The 20688-nt window shown below is 38.5% G+C and overlaps 1 protein-coding gene across 1 annotated transcript in view; it reads right to left on the bottom strand.

The window, feature by feature from the left end:
• The window catches only part of tnrc6c1 (trinucleotide repeat containing adaptor 6C1), a 39428-nt gene extending 25678 nt beyond the window's left edge, over nucleotides 1-13750 (bottom strand). The window contains exons 1-2 of the mRNA XM_037688527.1: nucleotides 13688-13750; nucleotides 11867-11888 (exon numbers count right to left, since the gene is read on the bottom strand). Coding sequence (XP_037544455.1) covers nucleotides 11867-11888; nucleotides 13688-13750 — 85 coding nt within the window. The remainder of the gene's footprint in view (nucleotides 1-11866; nucleotides 11889-13687) is intronic.
• Between the last annotated feature and the right edge of the window lie 6938 nt (nucleotides 13751-20688).

Genomic DNA, 20688 nt, shown 5'->3' on the forward strand with positions numbered 1-20688 from the left:
GATAATTGTTGTTAAAATAAAATAAAAAAATATCGGGTTCTCATGCAAGTATCGACCGATTTCCCCAAATTAAGGAAATCAGGGCCGATTTATCAGTGCACCCCTACTGCTTATTGTTCTGGTTCTGACTGTTATTGTATTTATTGAGATTTTTATTATTGTTAGTATAGTTTATTTATTGTAAAGAGTGCCGTTTGTTTAAAATATCATCCAAATGGGTCGCTTTTATTTATTTTTATACAAACGTATTGTTTACTTGGCATATTTTCAAAATAAACATTTTGTTAAGTCTTCATTTTGGCCTTTTTTTGTACCGAAAATTAACCGAACCGAGCCCTCCTTGAAACTGAACCGAACCGAAACGTGATTTTAGCGTACCGTTACACCCCAACAGAAAGGTAAACAAGAAAATGACAACTGCACAAGATGTGCTGCCTTTTGTAGGGAACCTGAAGCTTGAAGCACATGGCTTTTCTTTGGAGAGCCACAGGAGTATAATAAACTCAGCACTGCCTTCAGGGATGGCCAAGACACACACAGCTCTCTCACAGTCAACTGGGGGTGCCTGCCTGTTCACAGATTAAAAGTGATAAAGAAGTCAAGTACCAAGTAATGGACTTAGACCTGCCCGCTTCATTATTGTGGGCTTTTGTTTCCACCAGGACAGTGCTGTAACAGGTGTCCAGCCCCATCAACGTAAGCTATTCATACTTTGTGGCAGGTTATAGCCCCTGAAATGATTTCCTCTCTGCACTTGGCCAAAGCTGTTAGTTATCAACTGTTGGTACAGCTGCTGAAGGCGAGTGCTCATGTCCCACTAGCATTAGTTACCCGTGGCAACAGTGTGAGTCTCTCTGTCATCTCTGTCCAGTCATTTACATCAGCCTATAAACAGAACAACCTTAGCTTAAGGAAGGCAGGTCATTTGTAAATCTATAATAACTCACTAACAATATGGAGCCAATTGGAGGTATTATTAACTTTAATTAATTTCATTAGTTTTAAGCATCAATAGATGATTTTAGAAAAGAGAACTCTTAAAAAGTTACTGAAAAATTACATTAGTGCCACCCACACAGTCAAACTATACCGGGAGAGAGGACTGGGAGCTGGATGAGCGCCCCCTAGTGACTGCCTGCAGTGCAACATTTAAGTCTCACTCCTCCATGTAAACAGGAAATTTGCCTCACTAAAAAAATAAAAATACATCTCAGTGTATTCACCTTTCTGATCATTTAAATGGCCAGCTTTCTGCTGTACAAACTATATGTATAGTTTTGTTAAATTTAGTTATTTAAGGCTTTTAAAAAGTGTCATGTTACACTGCTAGCGAGTTGGGGAGATGTAGGCAGGACTTGTATACGCAGCATTAGTTGTACAGCCCCACAGAGTATTCAGATGCTGGAATGAAAATAAAAACATGGTGACACGAAACAGATGTTTTTAACAACACAAGAAAGCGAAGACACTTCCATCTTTATTAATGTTGATGGTGTCACTGAGCAAGATCAAGAACCATTTACTAATGATATCTAAGAGGAATACGTTCCTTTTTTCTGCTAAATGCTCCACTATTCAAACACTGTCAGTCTGTTATTTGGTGTTAAGCAGGAAAGAGACCTCTGGAAAACTAAACATTGAGGTATATTCCCTTTAAAGCTTTGACAATTTAGGGGAGAAGCAGAAACATGATCCCTTTTTGTAGGTTTTTCACCAAGTGCCATGTTTCACATTAATGTCATTAACTGACAATTATAAAAAATATATATAAACTGAATTTAGCTGCTTTAAAAGCAAGGTTCCAATTCTACTTTGAGCATTGGGGGTGAAATAAAACACCAGAAAGCTATTAAAAGCAATGAGCCTTTTTCAAAATCCTCCATAGGGTAATATACAATAGAATAATGTGTACCTAAAAGGTTAAACGTCCTGATTAAATATTTCCAAGCATCAGCTCGGTGTTAGAGCTGGGCCTGGATGAGATGCATTACAGGACATGAAAGATGCTGGATAATCGCCTCAAGAGTATTTCATTACATAACAGAATAAGCTGGTAGACCAATGTAAACAGGATGCAAAAAATGTGCTTAAAACTTACACAGACACCCAAACATCAGCTGATTGGACATAATGTGCACTGGGCCAAAATGGTAGTGGAGCTCTAGCAGGGGGTGGCGGGCTTGTAAAGCCGACAACCAAAAGAAAATCCTTCTGTGGTCTAAATAAGTTACAAAGAACACTGCTTTGCCACTGGCTCGCATCCCGAGTGTGTGCAGTGGAGCAGTGAATAAGTTGTGCACATGCAGCCAGCGCGCCACATACAAAAACAAAGAGTTATGTAATGTTGAGGCCCACGCTGAGGGGAGAGGGCAGGATTGTAGAACATGAAGTCACACGGTCCTAAACACAGACAGACATGTTCTCTTATACATGCTTTTCCTATTTTCGTCTGGTGTGTGCTTATACTGAAGGCGTATGCAGGGAATCCTACATTTCTGTTGTGTTATTTTATACATTTTTTATTTTCTGCACAGCCACTGTTCGAGCCACAGCCTGTATCTGTGTGCATCTGCCTCCCCCTGCAGCTCAACAAACGGGGAGGAGGGTCTAGTGGTGGGTCTCCAGATTTCTCTACATGTTGTCTCTCCTTCCTGTGCTCACCTCTCAGATTCACCTTCATTTGCAGTGATTACTATTATCCTCTTTTTGTTATTGTTGTATTAAGAACAGCAGATGGAGGCAGCAATTCTTAGTCCAGCTCGTCTGATTTAAGAGATTTCTTCCACACATATGCAAAATAAAAAAAAATAAAAAAGTTTTGCTTATGTCTCCAAAGATAATAAAAGTTATGGAGGTAATACAGTCGGGATTCTCCGATGTGACGTAGATTTTTCTGGAAGTTGGGGGAAGGGAGAAAAAATGCCAGGCTGCTCTGCTAGCCAATCAGAGTGAAGAAACAAAGAGGAGCAGGGAGGGAGAACGAAAGCGAGAGCCAGAATACAGGACGAAGGAAAAGAGGCACAGGAGGGAGGGTAAGTGATGAAGAGAATGGTGTACGAGCACAAAAGTCTCCACCCCCTCGTGTGCACCACTGTGAGCACCCATCTCACTGCCTGCAAACAGCTTTGCTCCAAAGCCGCTTACAATTAGACCACTATTTATAAGTAGCGTGGCACACAACTTTGGTTTCTTCGCTTCAAAGAACTGCACGAATTTTGCACATTAAGTAACAAAAATACCATTTGCTGAATAAAATGAATATTTTTTCCTGTTATGATATTAATGGAAATGGAAGATCAATCAACAGAAAAAAAACTATGTTTCCTGCAGGTGCGACACATTAAGCTTGTGTCTCGCAAAGCAGCTCTCTGCAGAAAAAAGTGAAATGGAGTAAAGAGAGATTGGAGTCGCTCTCCATGACGGCCTATTCACACACACAGTCCTCAGCTGGGAGGCTGCACAGGAGAATTCCCAGTTCATCAAAGATGCACATCAAACGTTGGCCTTGGGCTGTGTGCGCTACATGCAGAGAAAGACATCTCATTTTCCACTTTTAAAAGGATCTTAATTTTTAAGAGAAAAGATGATAGCACACTTTGCAGAATGTTTAAGACCTGGTGGTTGGCGGGGAAGTTTGTCTCGGGAGACATCAAGGAGTTGAAGGCATATGAAAGAAAGAGAAGGTTTGAAGCATCAATGCCCTCCCCATGTAACGCGTAAAAGTATAAAACAGGTAACACATGACCTTGAAGAGTGATGGCACCCACTGTGTGAATTTTAGAGTTTGTGTGCAGATTGTATTAGCAATCAGGACTTGTAAAAAAAAACATAAACCTTAACAGGTAGCTAGCTATAAGAGCATGTAAGTAACAGGTCAGTTTATCAATCCTGATATTAGTTACAGATGGGCAGTGAATTTCAAAGATTTGAAGTTTAGCTTAAAATGAGGAAATTTAAAGAAATAACCCAACAATTGTGGTCATTTATTTGCTCAATCACTTTGTAGTAAAATGAACGTTTCCTAATGTTGCTTTTCAGGTCGGTTTGTTTTTTACAAGACGACGCCTATCGCTAGTCCCTCCTGGAAAAAAAAAAAAAAAAAACGCACCAGAGAAAATAAAAACAACTCAGAGTCCCAGCATCTGTTTTCTGCCATCATTTTATTATGAAAGGACTATAAAACGGTGCAGCACGGTGGCACAGTTGGAAGAGCTGCCACCTCTCAGTGAGCAGGTCACCCCAGTTCAAATACCGACTGAGGGCCTTTCTGGCTGGAGTTTGCATGTGCTCTCTGTGCACGTGTGGGTTTTCTCCAGATACTCTGATTTCCTCCCAAAGACCAAAAACATGCATGTTAGGCTGAATGATAGCTAAATTGTCCCTAGGTGTGAGTAAGAAAGTGAATGGTCGTTTGTCTCTATGTGTTCCCATGATGGACTTGGACCTGTCCAGGATGTCCCCCGCCTCTCGCACAGTGACTGCTGGACATGAGCACCCTCGCGACCCGAAAAGTAAGAAGCGTGTAAAGATGATGCTGTATGGATGGACTATAAAATGGAAACTATGGTGGTGGGTAAGTTCAGCTTTACTGTCAGAATGTGGGCATCCCTCCCTCCACGTTAATCCAGTGCACTGGTCTTTGGACCCAAAGCCTGTTTCATAAAGGGTTTTTCACTTTAAGGGCTCAAGGTGAGTAAATTTTAATGTATTGAGGAAACATGATCATTTTATCAGCATAAACATAAAACGTGCAACATTCCTAAATCACAAGACTTGTCCTTGTTACGACTGCCTTTTCTTCTTATAAACTGTTTGTTGTTGTGACATTTATGTTAATATATTGGGGGGGGGGGGGTCATGTAATTATAAATACAAAAAAAAAGTAGATATTTTTAGGATGCATGCCATCTTGAAAATTTTCTAATTTACTGTGCATGTGCTTTTGCCGCCAAAAAAATCAAGTGAAGCAGAAAATATAAATATAACCAGTTCTTTATCAGATGTGTAATTAAAAGCAGCAGAAATCAGTACAGAGTGATTCAGCCTTTAAAGGGCTTCATCTTATTCTTCCCTGTGGGCTTTAAAATGTGAGCAGCAAACCTCACAAGATAGAAGATTAAAAGGTTTAATTAGAAGTGAATAAATGCGACACAGCAGTTCGGAGGGAAACCCCTCCCTTCATCACGCTCCACAGACAGAAATGCTGTTCAAAAGCTCTTAAGACTTCACAGCACTGAAAGGATAACCAAGATCTACTGTATATAGGCCAGACCATTTATACAAATCATACATAATCCGAATTGTTCAACACTATCACACACCACAGGTTTATATCACTACGACCACACTTTCCTTTTAAAGAGTATTTCTGGTCAAACATATGTTCAGCTTTAACCTCAAACAGCTTCCCAGGTCACTGAAGGTCATCTGTAAGACTGCCGCTTGCAGAAGAGGACAGAAACAAAACTTTCCTGGACTTATCACGCCCCAGCCCATGGCGTTCTGTGCCAGCAGCTGTCGGCAGCCAGATTCCACTGTGTTTTGATTTAGAAGAAGTGAAGCGTGAATAAGAGCAAACTATCGTGTCGTCCTGGCCTGGGCAGCACCTGCTGAGCCAAACCGACTCAGACTGGGTTACTGACTTCATACAGAAACAGCAGAAGACTGGGAAGTCATTAGTATTCAATTTGTTATACTGGTGTCATGTTTACCGTTTGTGGAAACACCTCTTTTGCCAAACATTAGAAGGCCACGAAATGTTATGTAATTTCTGTAAAAGCACATACTTAACCTTTGCAAATGCTGCACAAAAAGTCTCTGCACTGCAGCTCACTTAATTGCCAGCTCCAAAAAATATAAAATCCTAAAACACACCCCGAGTTATAAATTTGCAAAAAAAAAAAAACCACAGGACTTTAAGGCAAATTAGAGTTTTTATGATAGATTTTTTTACACGTTTAAAACATGGTTAATGCTCCGACTGTAAAATATAAAGACATTATACCAAAATCATGAGCCAGTTAAGTCACAGATGATTGAACATAGCGACACCAAATTGATCTGCATCGTTTCTGTACACGAGCGGCTGAATTCAGCTGTTCTTTATGCATTTAGTTGATCCCCATGACTGCCGCTTTTATTTAAATTGCAACAACACATGGTGACTATAGAAACACTTGTATAAATCCCCTTTGACTGTACCACCATTTATGGCTGTTGAACACAAAGCACTGGGCACAATGAAGTGAATGTGAAGCAGAAAATTAATTGGTTAGGAAATTACACCTGTGACACATCTTTTACAGCAAATGTAATGTTTTGCCTTGATGTGAATATGTGCCATGCTCTGCTTTTGATAGAAATGAGAAAGCACTTCATGAATAGAAACACAATAGCCCATTAACACTTATAAATAAACATTAATAGAGCTTATTGACTCTAGCTTGACGAGCTGTGCTTTACAATAATGGAGAAAATGCTTATTATTACTTCCTTCATCTATCACCAGCCTATTTATTTCCAGAGCTGGTCAGTTACACTTCATGGGAAATTATTGTTCAAGGTTAAGCTGGTATTTCACAACATTTGGAAGGAAGTCTCTAAAATGTCTCAAAACGTCTGCAGGGGTTCTTAATGTCCTTGCATACATTGCAGAGGCATCTTCTGGCTTGAATTTTAAACATGTAAAAAAAAAAATTTGTACAATGTTTTAATTTTTCTCAAAATAGTCACAAGGTTGTCTTGGGCATCTCAAACTTCATCTCAATTTTACTGCAGGCATCTCCTACTATTCTCCAGCGTGCTAGAGTTGTATTTTGACACCAGAAGTCATTTGAGGCCACAGCTCTGAATGTCCAGGTCTAAAAAACACGCTAAACATAAATAACTCCTTAAAAAAAAAAAAAAAAAAGGTTAATATCTGCCTATCTTTATTACATGTGTACGCCATTAGATTTAATCATAAATGTAGAAGTGGCTGCTAAGGTTAGGGAAATAATGTTCATGATTTAGAAGTTTTGCAAGCTGAACATCTAAAAATAGGCGATGATTTTCAAAAAGTGGTTGCTCAAAATGAAACCCCACAGTTTTATGGCTGGAAAAACTCAATTCAGTGAGACTACAACATTAAAAAAAATTGAATGTTTTCTTGCAATTGTAAATCAAAAAATAGTCTTTGACAGTCGTAGTCCAGAGAGCAACTACTCATATGAAGCTACAACTTGTCTAGCATGCAGGTCTGGCTCTACTCTAGTGGTGACCTGTAAAGTGAATATTTTAACGGACCATCTACAAAATGCATGTGGTAAAACTACAGCAATGAAATTTGAGGACTAGAGATAACATATCAAATGACTGTTTCATATCATACCCAAGCCAAAAAATAATAATAAAACCCATTCATCCATTATTTCTACCGGCTTCTTTTTTTAGGTCACGGGGGTCCAGTGGTCACTGTTCAAGAGGCGAGGTACACCCTGGACAGGTCGCAAGTCCATCACAGCCACTTCTCCACTGTTCAGTACCAGTCTAATCTCTTCGTTTCTATTTGGTTCTACTCAAGTGTAGGTGTGTCTCCATTGAGTGCGTCCCTCACTCATTGGGCGGGATAGTCAGTGGGCGGAGCTACCGGGTAGTGTATGTAGCCATTTAGCAAACACACTAATAATATGGCCACTTTGTCTAGTAGTCGGACTTCATTTAAAAAAAAAAAAAATGTTACAACACTGTAAGTTTGTAAGGCTCAACTTGCTTGGAACCACAGGTGAGGTGGTTCCAAAAACCAAGCAGGAACAGGTGATGGAGACACATTTGGCAGAGGCTGAGTCAATGTGAGCTGCGAAAAGCAACGCCCATGAAGAAGGGACTATAGAGACAAACGCACACCATCTCACTCACACCTAGAAACAATTTAGAGTTTCCAATTAGCCTAATGTGCATGCTTTTTGTCTGTGGGAGGAAACCAGAGTAACTGGAGAAAATCCACAAATGCAGACAGAACATGCACACTCCACACAGAAAGGTGCCAGGCCGGGATTCAATCTGGCAACCTTCTCACTGAGAGGGAACAGCTCCATACGTTATTATGAAGTCAATTTAATCAAGACGATAAACAAAAAGATCAACAAATTCCTTTGTGTTTCTTAGTAAATATTTCAGCAATAAGGAGCAACAATCACCAGTTCACATACAAGTTTTAGGAACTTAATTAATTGCAGCGAAGTACACAATGAAGACCAAAGATGTGCAGAAAATCTGAGTTCAGTTCATCTGGTCCTGACTAAGAAAAAAGATTCAAAACTGATATTTTTAGTGAAGGGCACCCACCATCATCAGTTCAATATGAGCCTACAAAATAAAATGTGTTTGATGGTAAGTCAAGCAGAACTGGACTGTGCCTCATTTTATGAACAGATACTTTAACGTGGAAGGATGCTGAGCGTTCTGTATTTCATTAACTTTAAATGAGCTGCCAACATGCCTGTTTTCACTCTAGCTAATAATACTAAACCCTAAGTACTTGTACATGACTTTCTCATAAATGACCTTTCTTAGCAGTTCAGAACCAGGAGATGGATTTATTAGTTGCTGGGCTTTTAAAATTTTATCGTGCAAAAATTACACATCACTAACTGTAAATACTTTGGTTGGATTTGTTCAAATCACAACGACCATCGCGTCAGAACAGAAAGTGTCCCTCGTATTCAGGCTGCCTGAGTCCAGTTGTTTAGACTGCAGTGAGGGTCAGAAACACACCAGATAATTTACTAACTGCACCCAGCACTTTTTGGTAAGAATTAAAGGAGTTTTCTTATAAAATTCATAAATCTTTCAGAGCAGGACTGTGAGTCATAGGTGTGTGTGTGTTGGTAACAGTGAGTAACTGAGTAAAACTACACAAGTACAGCTGCGTTTGTGTGTTTGTGCAGAGACGGCAAAAACAAACTAACGCTGGCATTCGACGGTTACATTAGGAGACTGGGAGAGTGAGAATGTGTGCACGTGTGTCACAGAAATGGGCCAGTAGAAATAACCCACCAAGGGCCCCCTCAGCTGTGTCGGCAAACAGGAAACTGAAGTTCAGCCTCACAGTTTCACGTGGCTCCATCTGTTTCTTTTGCTCTTGCACGCAGTTTTCCCGCAACCTAAAATCAACCTGAGGCCCTGCCTTTCGGCAGCCGCCTCCTTTCACACAGAAGTACCCACGAAAATTCATTTAATCATTTTTTCTTACAGCAGACCATCCTCCTCTCATCCAAGGAAAATCATATTGGTTAGAGCAGACAGGAGCTGGTGTAGTGTTGATGCTTACGGTGTTCCTGTAAATCTCTTGTGCATGAATGCGTGTTTATTCGTCCCCCACACTTGCCCTGTTCTTCTAATTAGGTCCCAGCGTACCTCACATTAGTAGCATAAACAAGCTGCATTTTTTTTAGATGATTGTTGAATAAATAAATCATTGCATAAAAAATGGGATTTTTCTTTGGATTTATGGTTTTCTCAGTTGTTATTACAGCTTTAATAGTAACTGTAACAAATGTTAAAAAAAATGCTCAAGAATAAAAAAAAAAATGTTTTCATCACAGACTGAAAGTCAATATTTTTTTGAGAATTTTCCAATAGGTGAAAGAAATTTGTTAATAAATTCTTATGCAAATATTTATGAGACAGTTCAGCACGATGCAGCTACACTTGAAATTTAAGCCTGTCACAATAACAAATTTTGCTGGGCGATTAATTGTCTCAGAAATGATTGCGATAAACTATAATACTGTTTGAAATTTTACAATAATTAGTAATTATTGTCAAATTTAAGAAGAAATGGTTAATTTGTTTTGAGTGTAGTACCTTTACTGACCACCGGATGGCAGTATAAAACATTTTGAACCGAAGGATGAATAGTGAGGGAGCGAGCAGAAAAATGGGAGGGAGGCCCCTTGACATGACATGGGCTGTGTCTGCTTCTTTTTTCTTCTTCCGGTTCTCAGTGTGGTTTGAGCTCTTTAGCATAGCATTTTTCCACAAAAAGCTTTAAATAAAAAATCAGTAAACAAGTTCTCAGCTTTGTTTTGTAGAGAAAGACAACTTTTTACACAAAGGCACGGGTTTCAACCGTGAATTTTGGAGCTTCGACAAGACAGAGGTTTTTACCCCGAGGTCGGCCTGTTAGCTTAGCTTCTCAGCTTAGCTGCATTTAACGATCCAAAAACGCGATTTTTGATTATTAAAACGGATTTTAAAGAGAAAAGAGAAAGGGAGGAGTCAGTGAAGAGCACCTGAGTTGTCTTTTGTCATCCAGTGTCTTCAGTAGAAAGAGAGACACACAAAGAAACGATAAAGCCAAAAAAAGAAAATGAGGTCAATAATTTTAATTTATCATGTGATTAATTGATTTACAGTTTATTGCGACAGGCTTATTGACACTACGCTCTTTTATTAACATGCTTTTTGTTGCCTTTTCAAAGAAGGGTGCTTTTTCCCCAGAACCACACCAGCAGACCCCAAAGAAAGTTGACCAGAAGTTTAAAAGAACACGGTGATATTTTGGAGAAAAATGAGCAAAATCATAATTCTTATTTTTCAGAGCTCTAAATATTTATTTGGTTAGAAAATGATACTTTTGAGGAAAAAATATGCAACATTTTCCATAGGAATGTGTATAAATCTACTAAATCACAGTTAATCATTCTTTTTCCTTTATTCTTTAACAAAATATCTTAGATTATAATGTGTATGAATAATATTAAATTTTTGTATTTATAAGCTAAAAACATACAAATCAGTTTCATGTCAGCCATTAGGTGCTTTTATTTCTAGAGACTGGCACACCAACAAAAACCCTAATCGATCGACTTCTAAAATATGGTTTTGAACAACATTAAACAAGTAATTGTGCACTCAAAACAGAGCTGGGCATAAAGAGTTAATAGAAGTATGTTAGTCCTAGTTATACCTACTTAACTGAGAGTGCAAAACATCAAGATGCTCAGAGTACTTATTTTTAATAAACAACAGATATGCCACCAAAAGTTAAATAAATAAATAAAACCAGTAAACAATTTTCGAGCACAAAAACACATGAACGTGTACCCGTGCATCGGTTATATCTGCACTTTACTGTTTATATCTGCTGAATAATTCCACTCAGCTTTCACCTGGTTTATACAGAGCAAAAGTTTTCCTGCTTGAATGAGATTTCTCATTCCAATAAAGAAATCTGTTCCCAGACTAACTGACTGACCATTCCAGCCTCTGGGCTTGTGAGACCAAACTGTGAGAAAAACCTGCAAGATAAATAAAACCTCTGCACAAGATAAGCCATCTTTCAGTCACCTCCACAAATTTGTCTTGGTTTGTATGTTGGCTTTTTGTCTCTTTCTTTTATCTGAGAGTCCTCCCTTCTTCTGCCCTCCTAGGTATGCATGAAGAGCCTTTAGGGAGGCTTGAGGAGCAGCTGCATCATCCCTGTGCTCCCTATTAGTCTTGTATGGGCACCTGGCTTTCGTGTTCAGCTCAGATAGATCAGACCACCTGGATGCCACTAATTATTCCACTAAAGTGTTTTACTTTAACAAAAGCTAATGTATTATATTCACACAGCAGTAAGCTGAGATCAAGCCGAGGCTCCTAAAGCTTAAAAAGTAATAGAAATAAAAAAAGAAACACACAATTTCTAATCAATACAGTCATTCTCCTTACTGTCGGAAAATATACAACTGCTTCATCGCCTGTCTGAGCATAATTTCGTTTGGATAAAAGTACTACTTTGATACTGCAAACCCAGCAGGAGATCCATCAATACTAAAAGGGGAATATACAAAAAAAAAAAGTGCATAACATGCAATAGCTAAAATGAAATACAACTCACCTTTGGTTGTCTGTTCTGTGACCTGTAAAAAAAGAGAAACACAAACTAATATCAGGAATTTTTACAATTCAATGTTTTACAATGAATATTTTTTAATAACTTTATTTGCTAGTTCTCTTGGGTGTGAAACTGCACAGCAGCAACTAGATAGAGCAAACAGAGCAAAATGTTAAGAAACAAAGTTTTGCTTGTTTTAAAATATCTATAATCCCAATTTTAAAAAAATGATGAGACATTGTATAAAATTTAAATAAATGCAGAATACAATATTTTGCAAATCTCACTAACCCATATTTTATTTGCAAAGGGACATAATAAACATATCAAATGTTTAAACTGCCTCACTTTAAATGGGCTTTGTCCCAGAGAAGACGGATGAGTTCCTGAATGGTTGGCATATGGCTTCTTTGCATGATAGAGCTTTAACAAGCATTTATGAAGGGCATAGAAAACAGGTGTCCGTGTGTCCATGCAGATATTTGCAGCAATGAACATGTGAGCCCAATGATCACAGTCCTCTCATGATGACTCAGCCGTGTCCTTTGAGCTTAGAAATTTCTTCAGAATCTTGAAATCTTAAAATGATTTTATTTTGCAGATGTTATGAAATTTAATGTCTTACCAATTTTCCACTGAGGAGCATTATTCTGAAATTGTTCTGCAATTTTAGACAGTTCCTCCACAAACTGGTGAACCTCTGCCCATCTTTACTTCTGAGAAATTCAGCCTCTAATATGCTCTTTTTAGACGCAGTCCTCTTGCTGACCTGTTGCCAACTGACCTTATTCTTAGCAAAAAGTTCCCCCAGCTGTTTCTCATTTATTTCACCTTTACAGCATTTGAGAGGTATTGCTGCCATCAAATTCAAAATGACAATATTTAAAAATAAATAAATATAAACAAAGTTATAATTTCTTATATTAAACATCTGATATGGTTATGTTCAATTGTGAATATAATGTGAATTTATGAGATTTGCAAATCATTGAGTTCTGTTTTTATTTACATTTTATACAACCTTTTCAGAACTGGGGTTGTCAAAGGTTTGTGTTCATTTCTTATTGCTAAATGGGGTTTAAAGGTTTACTGAGCCTTCACCTTAAGAGGGAGTAAAACATATTTTACAAATGCTTCTCCCTCACATTAAGACAGGCATACATACTTTGACTAGCAGAGTCAAAAGGTCAAGGATGCTGCACAACACTTAAAAGTTATAGAAATCTCACTGAAGGATAAAGACTACAGCTGTGAGGGGTAAAATAAAGATCAAGAAACAATCTTCATAAAGTATAATATGCCTTATATACCTGCATTAAATCATAAGCAGAAGCAGAAATGGCACTTGTGCACACTGTGCAGCTGAAAATTTTAAAGAAACAAAATGAATAAACTGTCATTGTAGAATTGTCATCCCCCCCCCACACACACGAAAGTTAAAACCTAAATACACGTTTATTCTAAAGAAAAGTATCAAGTTCTAGACTTGAATTTAACTTTATTTTCCCTAAAACATAATGTAAAATTAATTTTAACACATTAAAACAACCATATATCCATTGTCAGAATAAATATCTAAACAAGTGAGGACTGCTTTGCCTGGGAATTTGTGCAGGAAAAGAAATGGAGGTAAAATGCTATGACCCTTGATTGAATGGGGGTCCAGCCAGTAGTATCTTATCTTATATGGCTTTATAAATGATGACCCAGCCTCTTGCCCACTGAAGGACTACAGCGTCCCCCAAAGCAGGTATGGGAAATTAACAAATGAACAAATAATGGGAAAAGGTTGGTTTTAAAATAAATCGCCCACTGCAAGTTTACCTTTATCTGTGCAGCTTCTTTCTTTTTCTTCTCTTCTTGTTTTTTCTTTTTCTTATCTTCCATCAAATGGTTTTCACTTTGTGTTGTTGCTTCTTTTCACAGCTGAAATGCATACATATAAAAGCAAAGGACAAGGAGAGAGCTTTAGTAACTCCTGAGTTGATGAATACTGAACAATACAGAAATGTCCTGATGCATGCTCAATAATCCAGGTAGAAAAATCTAAGAATCTTAGAATACAGAAATGTATTTTTATGTAGTAAGAAACACATTTTTGAAGTGTTCAAATTGTGCATTTGATTTCAGTCTTCAGGGTTGGTTTTGGGAATGATGTCTCACAGTGAGCGCCCCTGATGGCGATGCCACACACCCATCCAGAAAAACGGATCCCAACATAAACAAGTGTGGGTAAACCAAAAACAGATAATTTATTATCTAACTCTCATTTGTTGTCAACGTTTCTAAATATTACTGGCTGTACAATGCATCTTTAGAAAACAATCTTGAGAACGAAAGTGCTGAAAAAAGTGTCACGCTTCTGCCAAACACCATCTCACAATGTGCCATTGTTTCATATGGGAAGGCATCCAATGGGAGCTACTCTCGACGAAGCCACAAACCTATTCTGAAAAATACTAAATACTTTTCTATACACATACATATTTAATATACATTTTAAAAATTAAAGCATCAAGAGATAGTTGTGCTTATTTGACTTTTAGAGTCTAAAATTGTTATATTGTTCATGAAACCACTGGTCTATTCTCATGCCAAAACTATGCTGCTGCAGGCGACAGCGACGTGCGCCACTGCCTGGCAACAAGCGCTCCCAGAGGTCCCAGTGAGCTGGAGGTAGACAGCGCCCTTCAGTGCAGCGCTGAAATCAGTTTTGTCCAATCTTAGAACATGGAAAGCCGAAACTGGGAAAGTACTTGGGAAAGTACTTCATGTTGAAGCTCAAATCTGATCCTGCAGTTAAGGACACGAGTGACGTCGTGAAAGTCTGGGCTCAGGATTGTTTACAAGACATGTGTCTTTACCGTTTCTTGACTACGTTTGTTGTATTCTGTGGCAAGTGTGTGCCGACTCTGAATGTGTCACTCAAATTTATGTTTGTATGCAGACATTGAAACAGTCACTACACTGTATCTTAGAGACAAATATCTATCCAACTATGTCAGATGCATTTCAACAGTCAGAGGGGATGTCGTACTACATATCAATGTCATATCATACACGATTACTGAAGTAAATAGAAATCCACTTCCTAAATAACGGGCAAGAAAAATAAAGTCTTTGATCAAATGAATACTTTATTTTCGTATCTGTTAATCTCAAAAAGTCGCCCTGTAGATCTTTAACACAGTGTGAACAGAAACAAGTGAAGCGTTACTTATAGACAGCGTGAGGACAAGTCGACAACGAGCCACGGAAACAATTTGATTTAATGTTGGTTTTCAACAAGCTTGTATAATTAAAGTGCGTTATAATGTCACCCAAATTGGAACAGGTTGATAAAATAGGTATTTCTGAACTATTTGAAAATGAACTGTAAAAAGAAGAAACGCCGTCAAATACGTTTGACATTTTAAAAATTAAATGTATTTCTTGCTCCTAACAAGTTTTTAAAATCTGCAATGAATCAATTAGATGGGCAAATAAAAAATAACTAAGGAATCTAACAGGTGCATCACAGAAAACCATTAAAAAAAAGATCATTTTTACTTTGCTATCTACCATTTCAATTATTGTAGTGTGCAATCTTTTAATGTGCTTTTATGTTTAAAATGGATAAACATAACTAACAAATTTAATGCATTCTTGCAGACTAAACAGCAAAAAAAATTTATCTCATGTGCCACTTATGGCACATTTAAACAATACCACCACTAAAAACAGAAAACAACAACAATAACTAAACAACAACAAAAACTTGTGACTACCATAGTTACTTTAGTTCAACTTGTTTTATTGAACTGAAGACTTTAACATGTTAATGGTCAACAGAGTACATGTGGTAAATAAAAGAGAAACCTAGAAAATATTGGTTATGAGCACAATGAGCTAATAATATCTAATACTATGAGCAACAAAGAAAGATGCAGCAAACCCTTTGCCTCTAACTCAAGGAAAGAGATACTATACAAAACCAAGTACACTAAATTTTATTTTATTTTTTACCTCACAAGACAGATTTAGAGCTTGTTTGCCGTCATTTCCGACGTCATTGAGAAGCTACTAGCCGATAGCACGACTTGGGTGAGTTTTATCACAGACATTTGGACGTCGTGTTAGCCCCGTGAGCATGATTCATCTTATGGCACAACGGATAGACAAAAACTTTGAACTTAAAAAGTCTGTCCTTCATGCACAGGAGTGCAGAGGATCCCACACTGTAGCTAGGAACCTGGAACAAGCCTCCACAAGTGAGACAGCATCACAGGTGACTAATGCTAATAAATAATATTTAACACTTTTCATTTAATATAAGTTAAAGTGATATGCATATCATATGGCTGTTACTGAATATATGTCACCAGCTCTTACAGCTGTTGCACAATTTTTGTAGCAAATTAAATAAGAGGGATATGTTCTGACAAAGGAACGTATATAAAATATCGATTTCGGCCAAATAAGTTTTAACATATCGGCATATTGGATATTGGCCAAAAATCCAATATTGTGCATCCCTAACTGTAACACCAGTCAAAGAACTACACTACCCAGAAGTCAACAGTGCTTCTGGCCGCTGCTTTCTGCCAAAATGGAGGGATAGTTTTGATCTGATCCGAACCTGGCTAAAACGTTCGTTCTTTATTCATAATGACTTCAGCGCTCAGTGGATACAGACAGCCGTACGGAACCAACCGGGAATTGGACCAGGACTACTTCCAGAGCCTCACTGGTCAATCTGAGTGCTGCTTGCAGGCCCAGGAAGCCTCTTGAACAGCTGCAGAGAGCCTATCAGAACCGGATCAAGGCTTTTGAGTACCCATATAAAATTTTGCAGTACTGTACAGTACATTAACGTGTTGTTAAATTTACGTTTAGAACATTGCAAGAGTGTGGGAAGGGTTTATAAAATCTTAAATTATACTCAAATAAATATAGCGTTCCTACTTCACGGTTTTTCACCTATCGCACAATAACCATTTTAGGAAATAAACCTTTGTTTCTGAAAACAGAGCAGTTTCTGACGTTAAAATGTATCACAAACTATTTTGCAGATCACTCTCAACTCAAGGGAAATATGTATTACAGCTTTGAACACTTGCAGTGCTACCACTGAAGAGTTGTTACTGAAGCATATCTCATGTGAATATAAAGGTCAAAGAGGCCATGAACTGATCTCTGCTATGGCATGACTCTCTTCTGCCAGAACAACAGGACTACAGCTTGGTGTTTCAACACGATGCTCACTGTGTTGACAAAGGAAATGCAATTTTTTTTTTATCAATGAAGGAGAGATCAAGGTGAGCCTGGTATGGGCAGGCATAAAATTGGTTGGGACAAAAAAAAAATCAAGTGGAGATGAAGAGGAAGGACAGCAAACATGTGTAGAAGCCACACACATGCTGCTTCACGTTCGAGCAATAAAAGATGAGGGGTCGACAAATGATCAGGCTGGCGTGTGTGGATGTGAGAGAGATGTGGGGGGGAGGGTGGTAGACGACAGTCACTGGGCATAGAGCCAGGAATGCCATCGCTGTAAGCCAAACGAGAGAACAACTAGCAGTCAGAAGACAAGACGGCTCGCTACCAACCATAGTAGGTATGACAGAACGTGCAACACATTCTGCACTTTTGGGCAACGACACTAAACTTTCCCACAGAGTTCAGCAAGATTTTTAAAAGCCAAACCTCAAAACACAGAAAATAAAAGAGCATAATGCACTCATAGCTTTAGTATGCACAAAGCTTTAAAAACTGCAGGGTAAGCAGCACTGACAGAGTCTTTGTGCTCTGCAAAGAGGATTGCACTCTACTTGAAGCTATTCTCAGTGTGGCCATGATAATGCCTACTGACCCAACCTAAAGGTGAGGAAGACAAACACAACTTCACTACTGAAGAAAAGACAGAAAGAACTTAATGAGAACCTGCAGACGTAAAGGGAACACAACTTCCAACATAACAGAATGCAGCCAAAACAAATGATTTTTATTTGCCTTTGGAAATTATAAAAACGTTACCACTGTGTGCAATAAATTTTTTGAAGAATGCAAACACCACTGAAGTCTGCCAAGCAGTTACAAAGAATTCAAGCTTGTTTACTACTAATAATAATAGATGCAAGGTTAATAACTGTCAATCAAATCAAAGCAGAATGAAAGCAACTACCTTTAAGACATTTGTAGGTATGTAAACTCCTTTTTTATTATTATTTAACATTGGGAAATAGCTTTTGGTGGATACGACAATCTGGCAAAACGCCTCTCAACCCTCATGATCAACTCCTAAGCAAAAGGTCATTGAGGGCTCTGAGCTGAAAGTTAAACTATGACCTAAGCGGTATAATAATCACAGCTTTTAGCGGTCTGTTTTTGTTATCAAGCCCCCTCTGGTGCCTCTCTCTATGAATAGACGGCCTCTTTTAGAGCCTTGGGTGCTGACTGGGGTGCCCCCCCCTAACCCAGCATGGACAGAAAAGACCTCAAACCTAACCCGCCACAATCTCCTGATCAAAATTAGGAATCCCAAACACATTAGTAAACGCAGCAGGAAGCCCACCTCGGTCTGCTTTCTGCACGCTGGCAGTCCCAGTCTGTACACACAGCCCTCCCTGGAGGAGTGCGTGTGTGCGCGTGTGTTTGTGCATGATGCCAAGCAGCAGAACATGAAGGGGATGGAGGCATCATATCTCAGGGATTACACAGCTCTTTAATGCTCACGCTCTGCAAACAAAAGAGCTGACAGATTTTTACCAGGTGCAACACTAAGCAGTTTGACTGTCCACTTTAGGAGAATATGAAATTAAGAAAAAAAATAGGCACGAGAAACATGCACTTTACACGAGTTGCTTTTAATAAGGGGTGATGGTTGTGAATTAAATGCGGAATAGATAAAGATTGCACGGGCTAATCTTCTAGGTGAATGAAACTGTGAAGGTTTTAGACTCCTCTGCGCCACATGAACGGGCTGTTCGTGGAATGATTTGTGCAGAGTGAGCGGCAGGAATATCAATATGAACTCTCCTGCGCGGCAGAGCAGCGGGAGGCGTCCCACCAATGTCTGCCGAGCTCAAACAAACACTACAGCGGCTTGGCAACAACACACGGCGCCCTTGAATGAGTCCAAACAGCGGCGCTTGCTCGGTCGACTCGAAGAGCACCATCTCCGCGGCTGTATGCGAACCAAGACGGACAGCTTCGTTCAAAAACAACCAAAGGGAAAAAAAAACTAAACAACAACAACATTAAAACGGGGCTTGCGCTGAAAATATGCTTTACGCCCAGTCTAGTTGACCTATTAACCGTCATAAATCTGCATATTTGCGTAAACGAAAGGCAGCGAGTGCGATTTTTAGTCTCGCTTTAGCGCCTAAAAGTGATGAATAACTCCTACCATGAAGCGTTCAATTGGTTCTCACGGGCGGCGAAGCCTCTGCAGCCATTTTGTAGTAACTGACCAGAGCAGGAGAGCTGGAGCTCGAGACAGTTGAATCCGTGGTAACTGGGGGGAAGGGGGCGGGGCTTCTACGTACCACGTGACCTTTAATAACTACAAACTGGTCTCACGCTTCCCCTCCTGAGCTCCGCCTTTCGGCGTTTCCATGGCAACTGGAGCCTTTTTGCCTCTACTCTGCTGCAGATGCTCAGAGCATGCATCAGACTTCCCACTGTATATATATATATATATATATACACACTGTTGTATATAAAGTAACATCTGTGCAATTAAATATTTGTTGCACACAGCTCTTGTCACCAATCGGTTGTTTTTGCACGTGGCACAGCATCAGCATCTTTAATACCCTTTATAAATAACTAAAATACTAAGAAAGATTTCAACAAGTTTAATATTTAGTCAATGAAGTGACAGGAGATGTGACAGAGAACAAGAATTTACTTATTTAAAACAGGCACATTTTTTAAATAATATTTTCTGCCTCCACACATGTATGTATAGGCTACTCATTGATAATTTTATCAATATCCTGAAATACAGTTTAAAAGTATTTTAAAAAATTACTAATAATAGACATGTATATCTCTTTAGAGTTACTAAATAGATAGGTCATGCTAAAAAGATAGACATAAAACGAAAGCAAATTTTACTTTATCTTTAAAAATTATTTTGAAAAAATAAGACATGATGTGAATGTACACAAGACAGGAGCTCTTGGAAATCCATTGTAGCAAGAAATTATTTTAGAACATTTTGTTAAATTTTTTTTTGTTTGTTTGTTTTTTCTTTCTTTTTTGTGGGTGGATTTAAAAAAACTTTGTATCACTGGTTGAGAACAACTTTATTGCACAGTTTATATTTTTAACTCAACAATACTGATGTAAAGTAAATACAAATAATTGAATCCACCTGAATTCAAATTTTTTATACATTTATTGACAAGTGTTTGGACATGCTTTTAATTATCTGGTGGTGAAAAGAAAATCAATATTCTGATCACTTCAGGCAGAAATTGTTCTTCTGTGCATGAAATCTAATTTCCTCAGTTGGACTGAGGAGAAACACACACAGTTTGCTGAAAGAGTCAGATCTGAGCTAAACAAACACACCTCTCTATGCCCTATGCACTAGTCCGCTTTGATTCTGAAAAGACTCCTGGAACATCACATGGAGTTGTGTTCACCACCATGTGTCTGCAATTACTGAACCATCTGTACCTGCTGTCACAGACATATATTATAGTGTCACCCACATCTGGTTGATCTACAAAATATTCATCCCTGTGATGGTGTCAAAACACAATTAGTTTGCAGGATGATGGACGTATGGACAGAAATATCTGGAGAGGAAATTGGGGTGCGGTAGTCCCATAATG

The sequence above is a fragment of the Nematolebias whitei genome, chromosome 15 (genome assembly GCF_014905685.2).
Source record: "Nematolebias whitei isolate Nwh7 chromosome 15, NemWhi1, whole genome shotgun sequence".
NCBI lineage: Eukaryota > Metazoa > Chordata > Actinopteri > Cyprinodontiformes > Rivulidae > Nematolebias > Nematolebias whitei.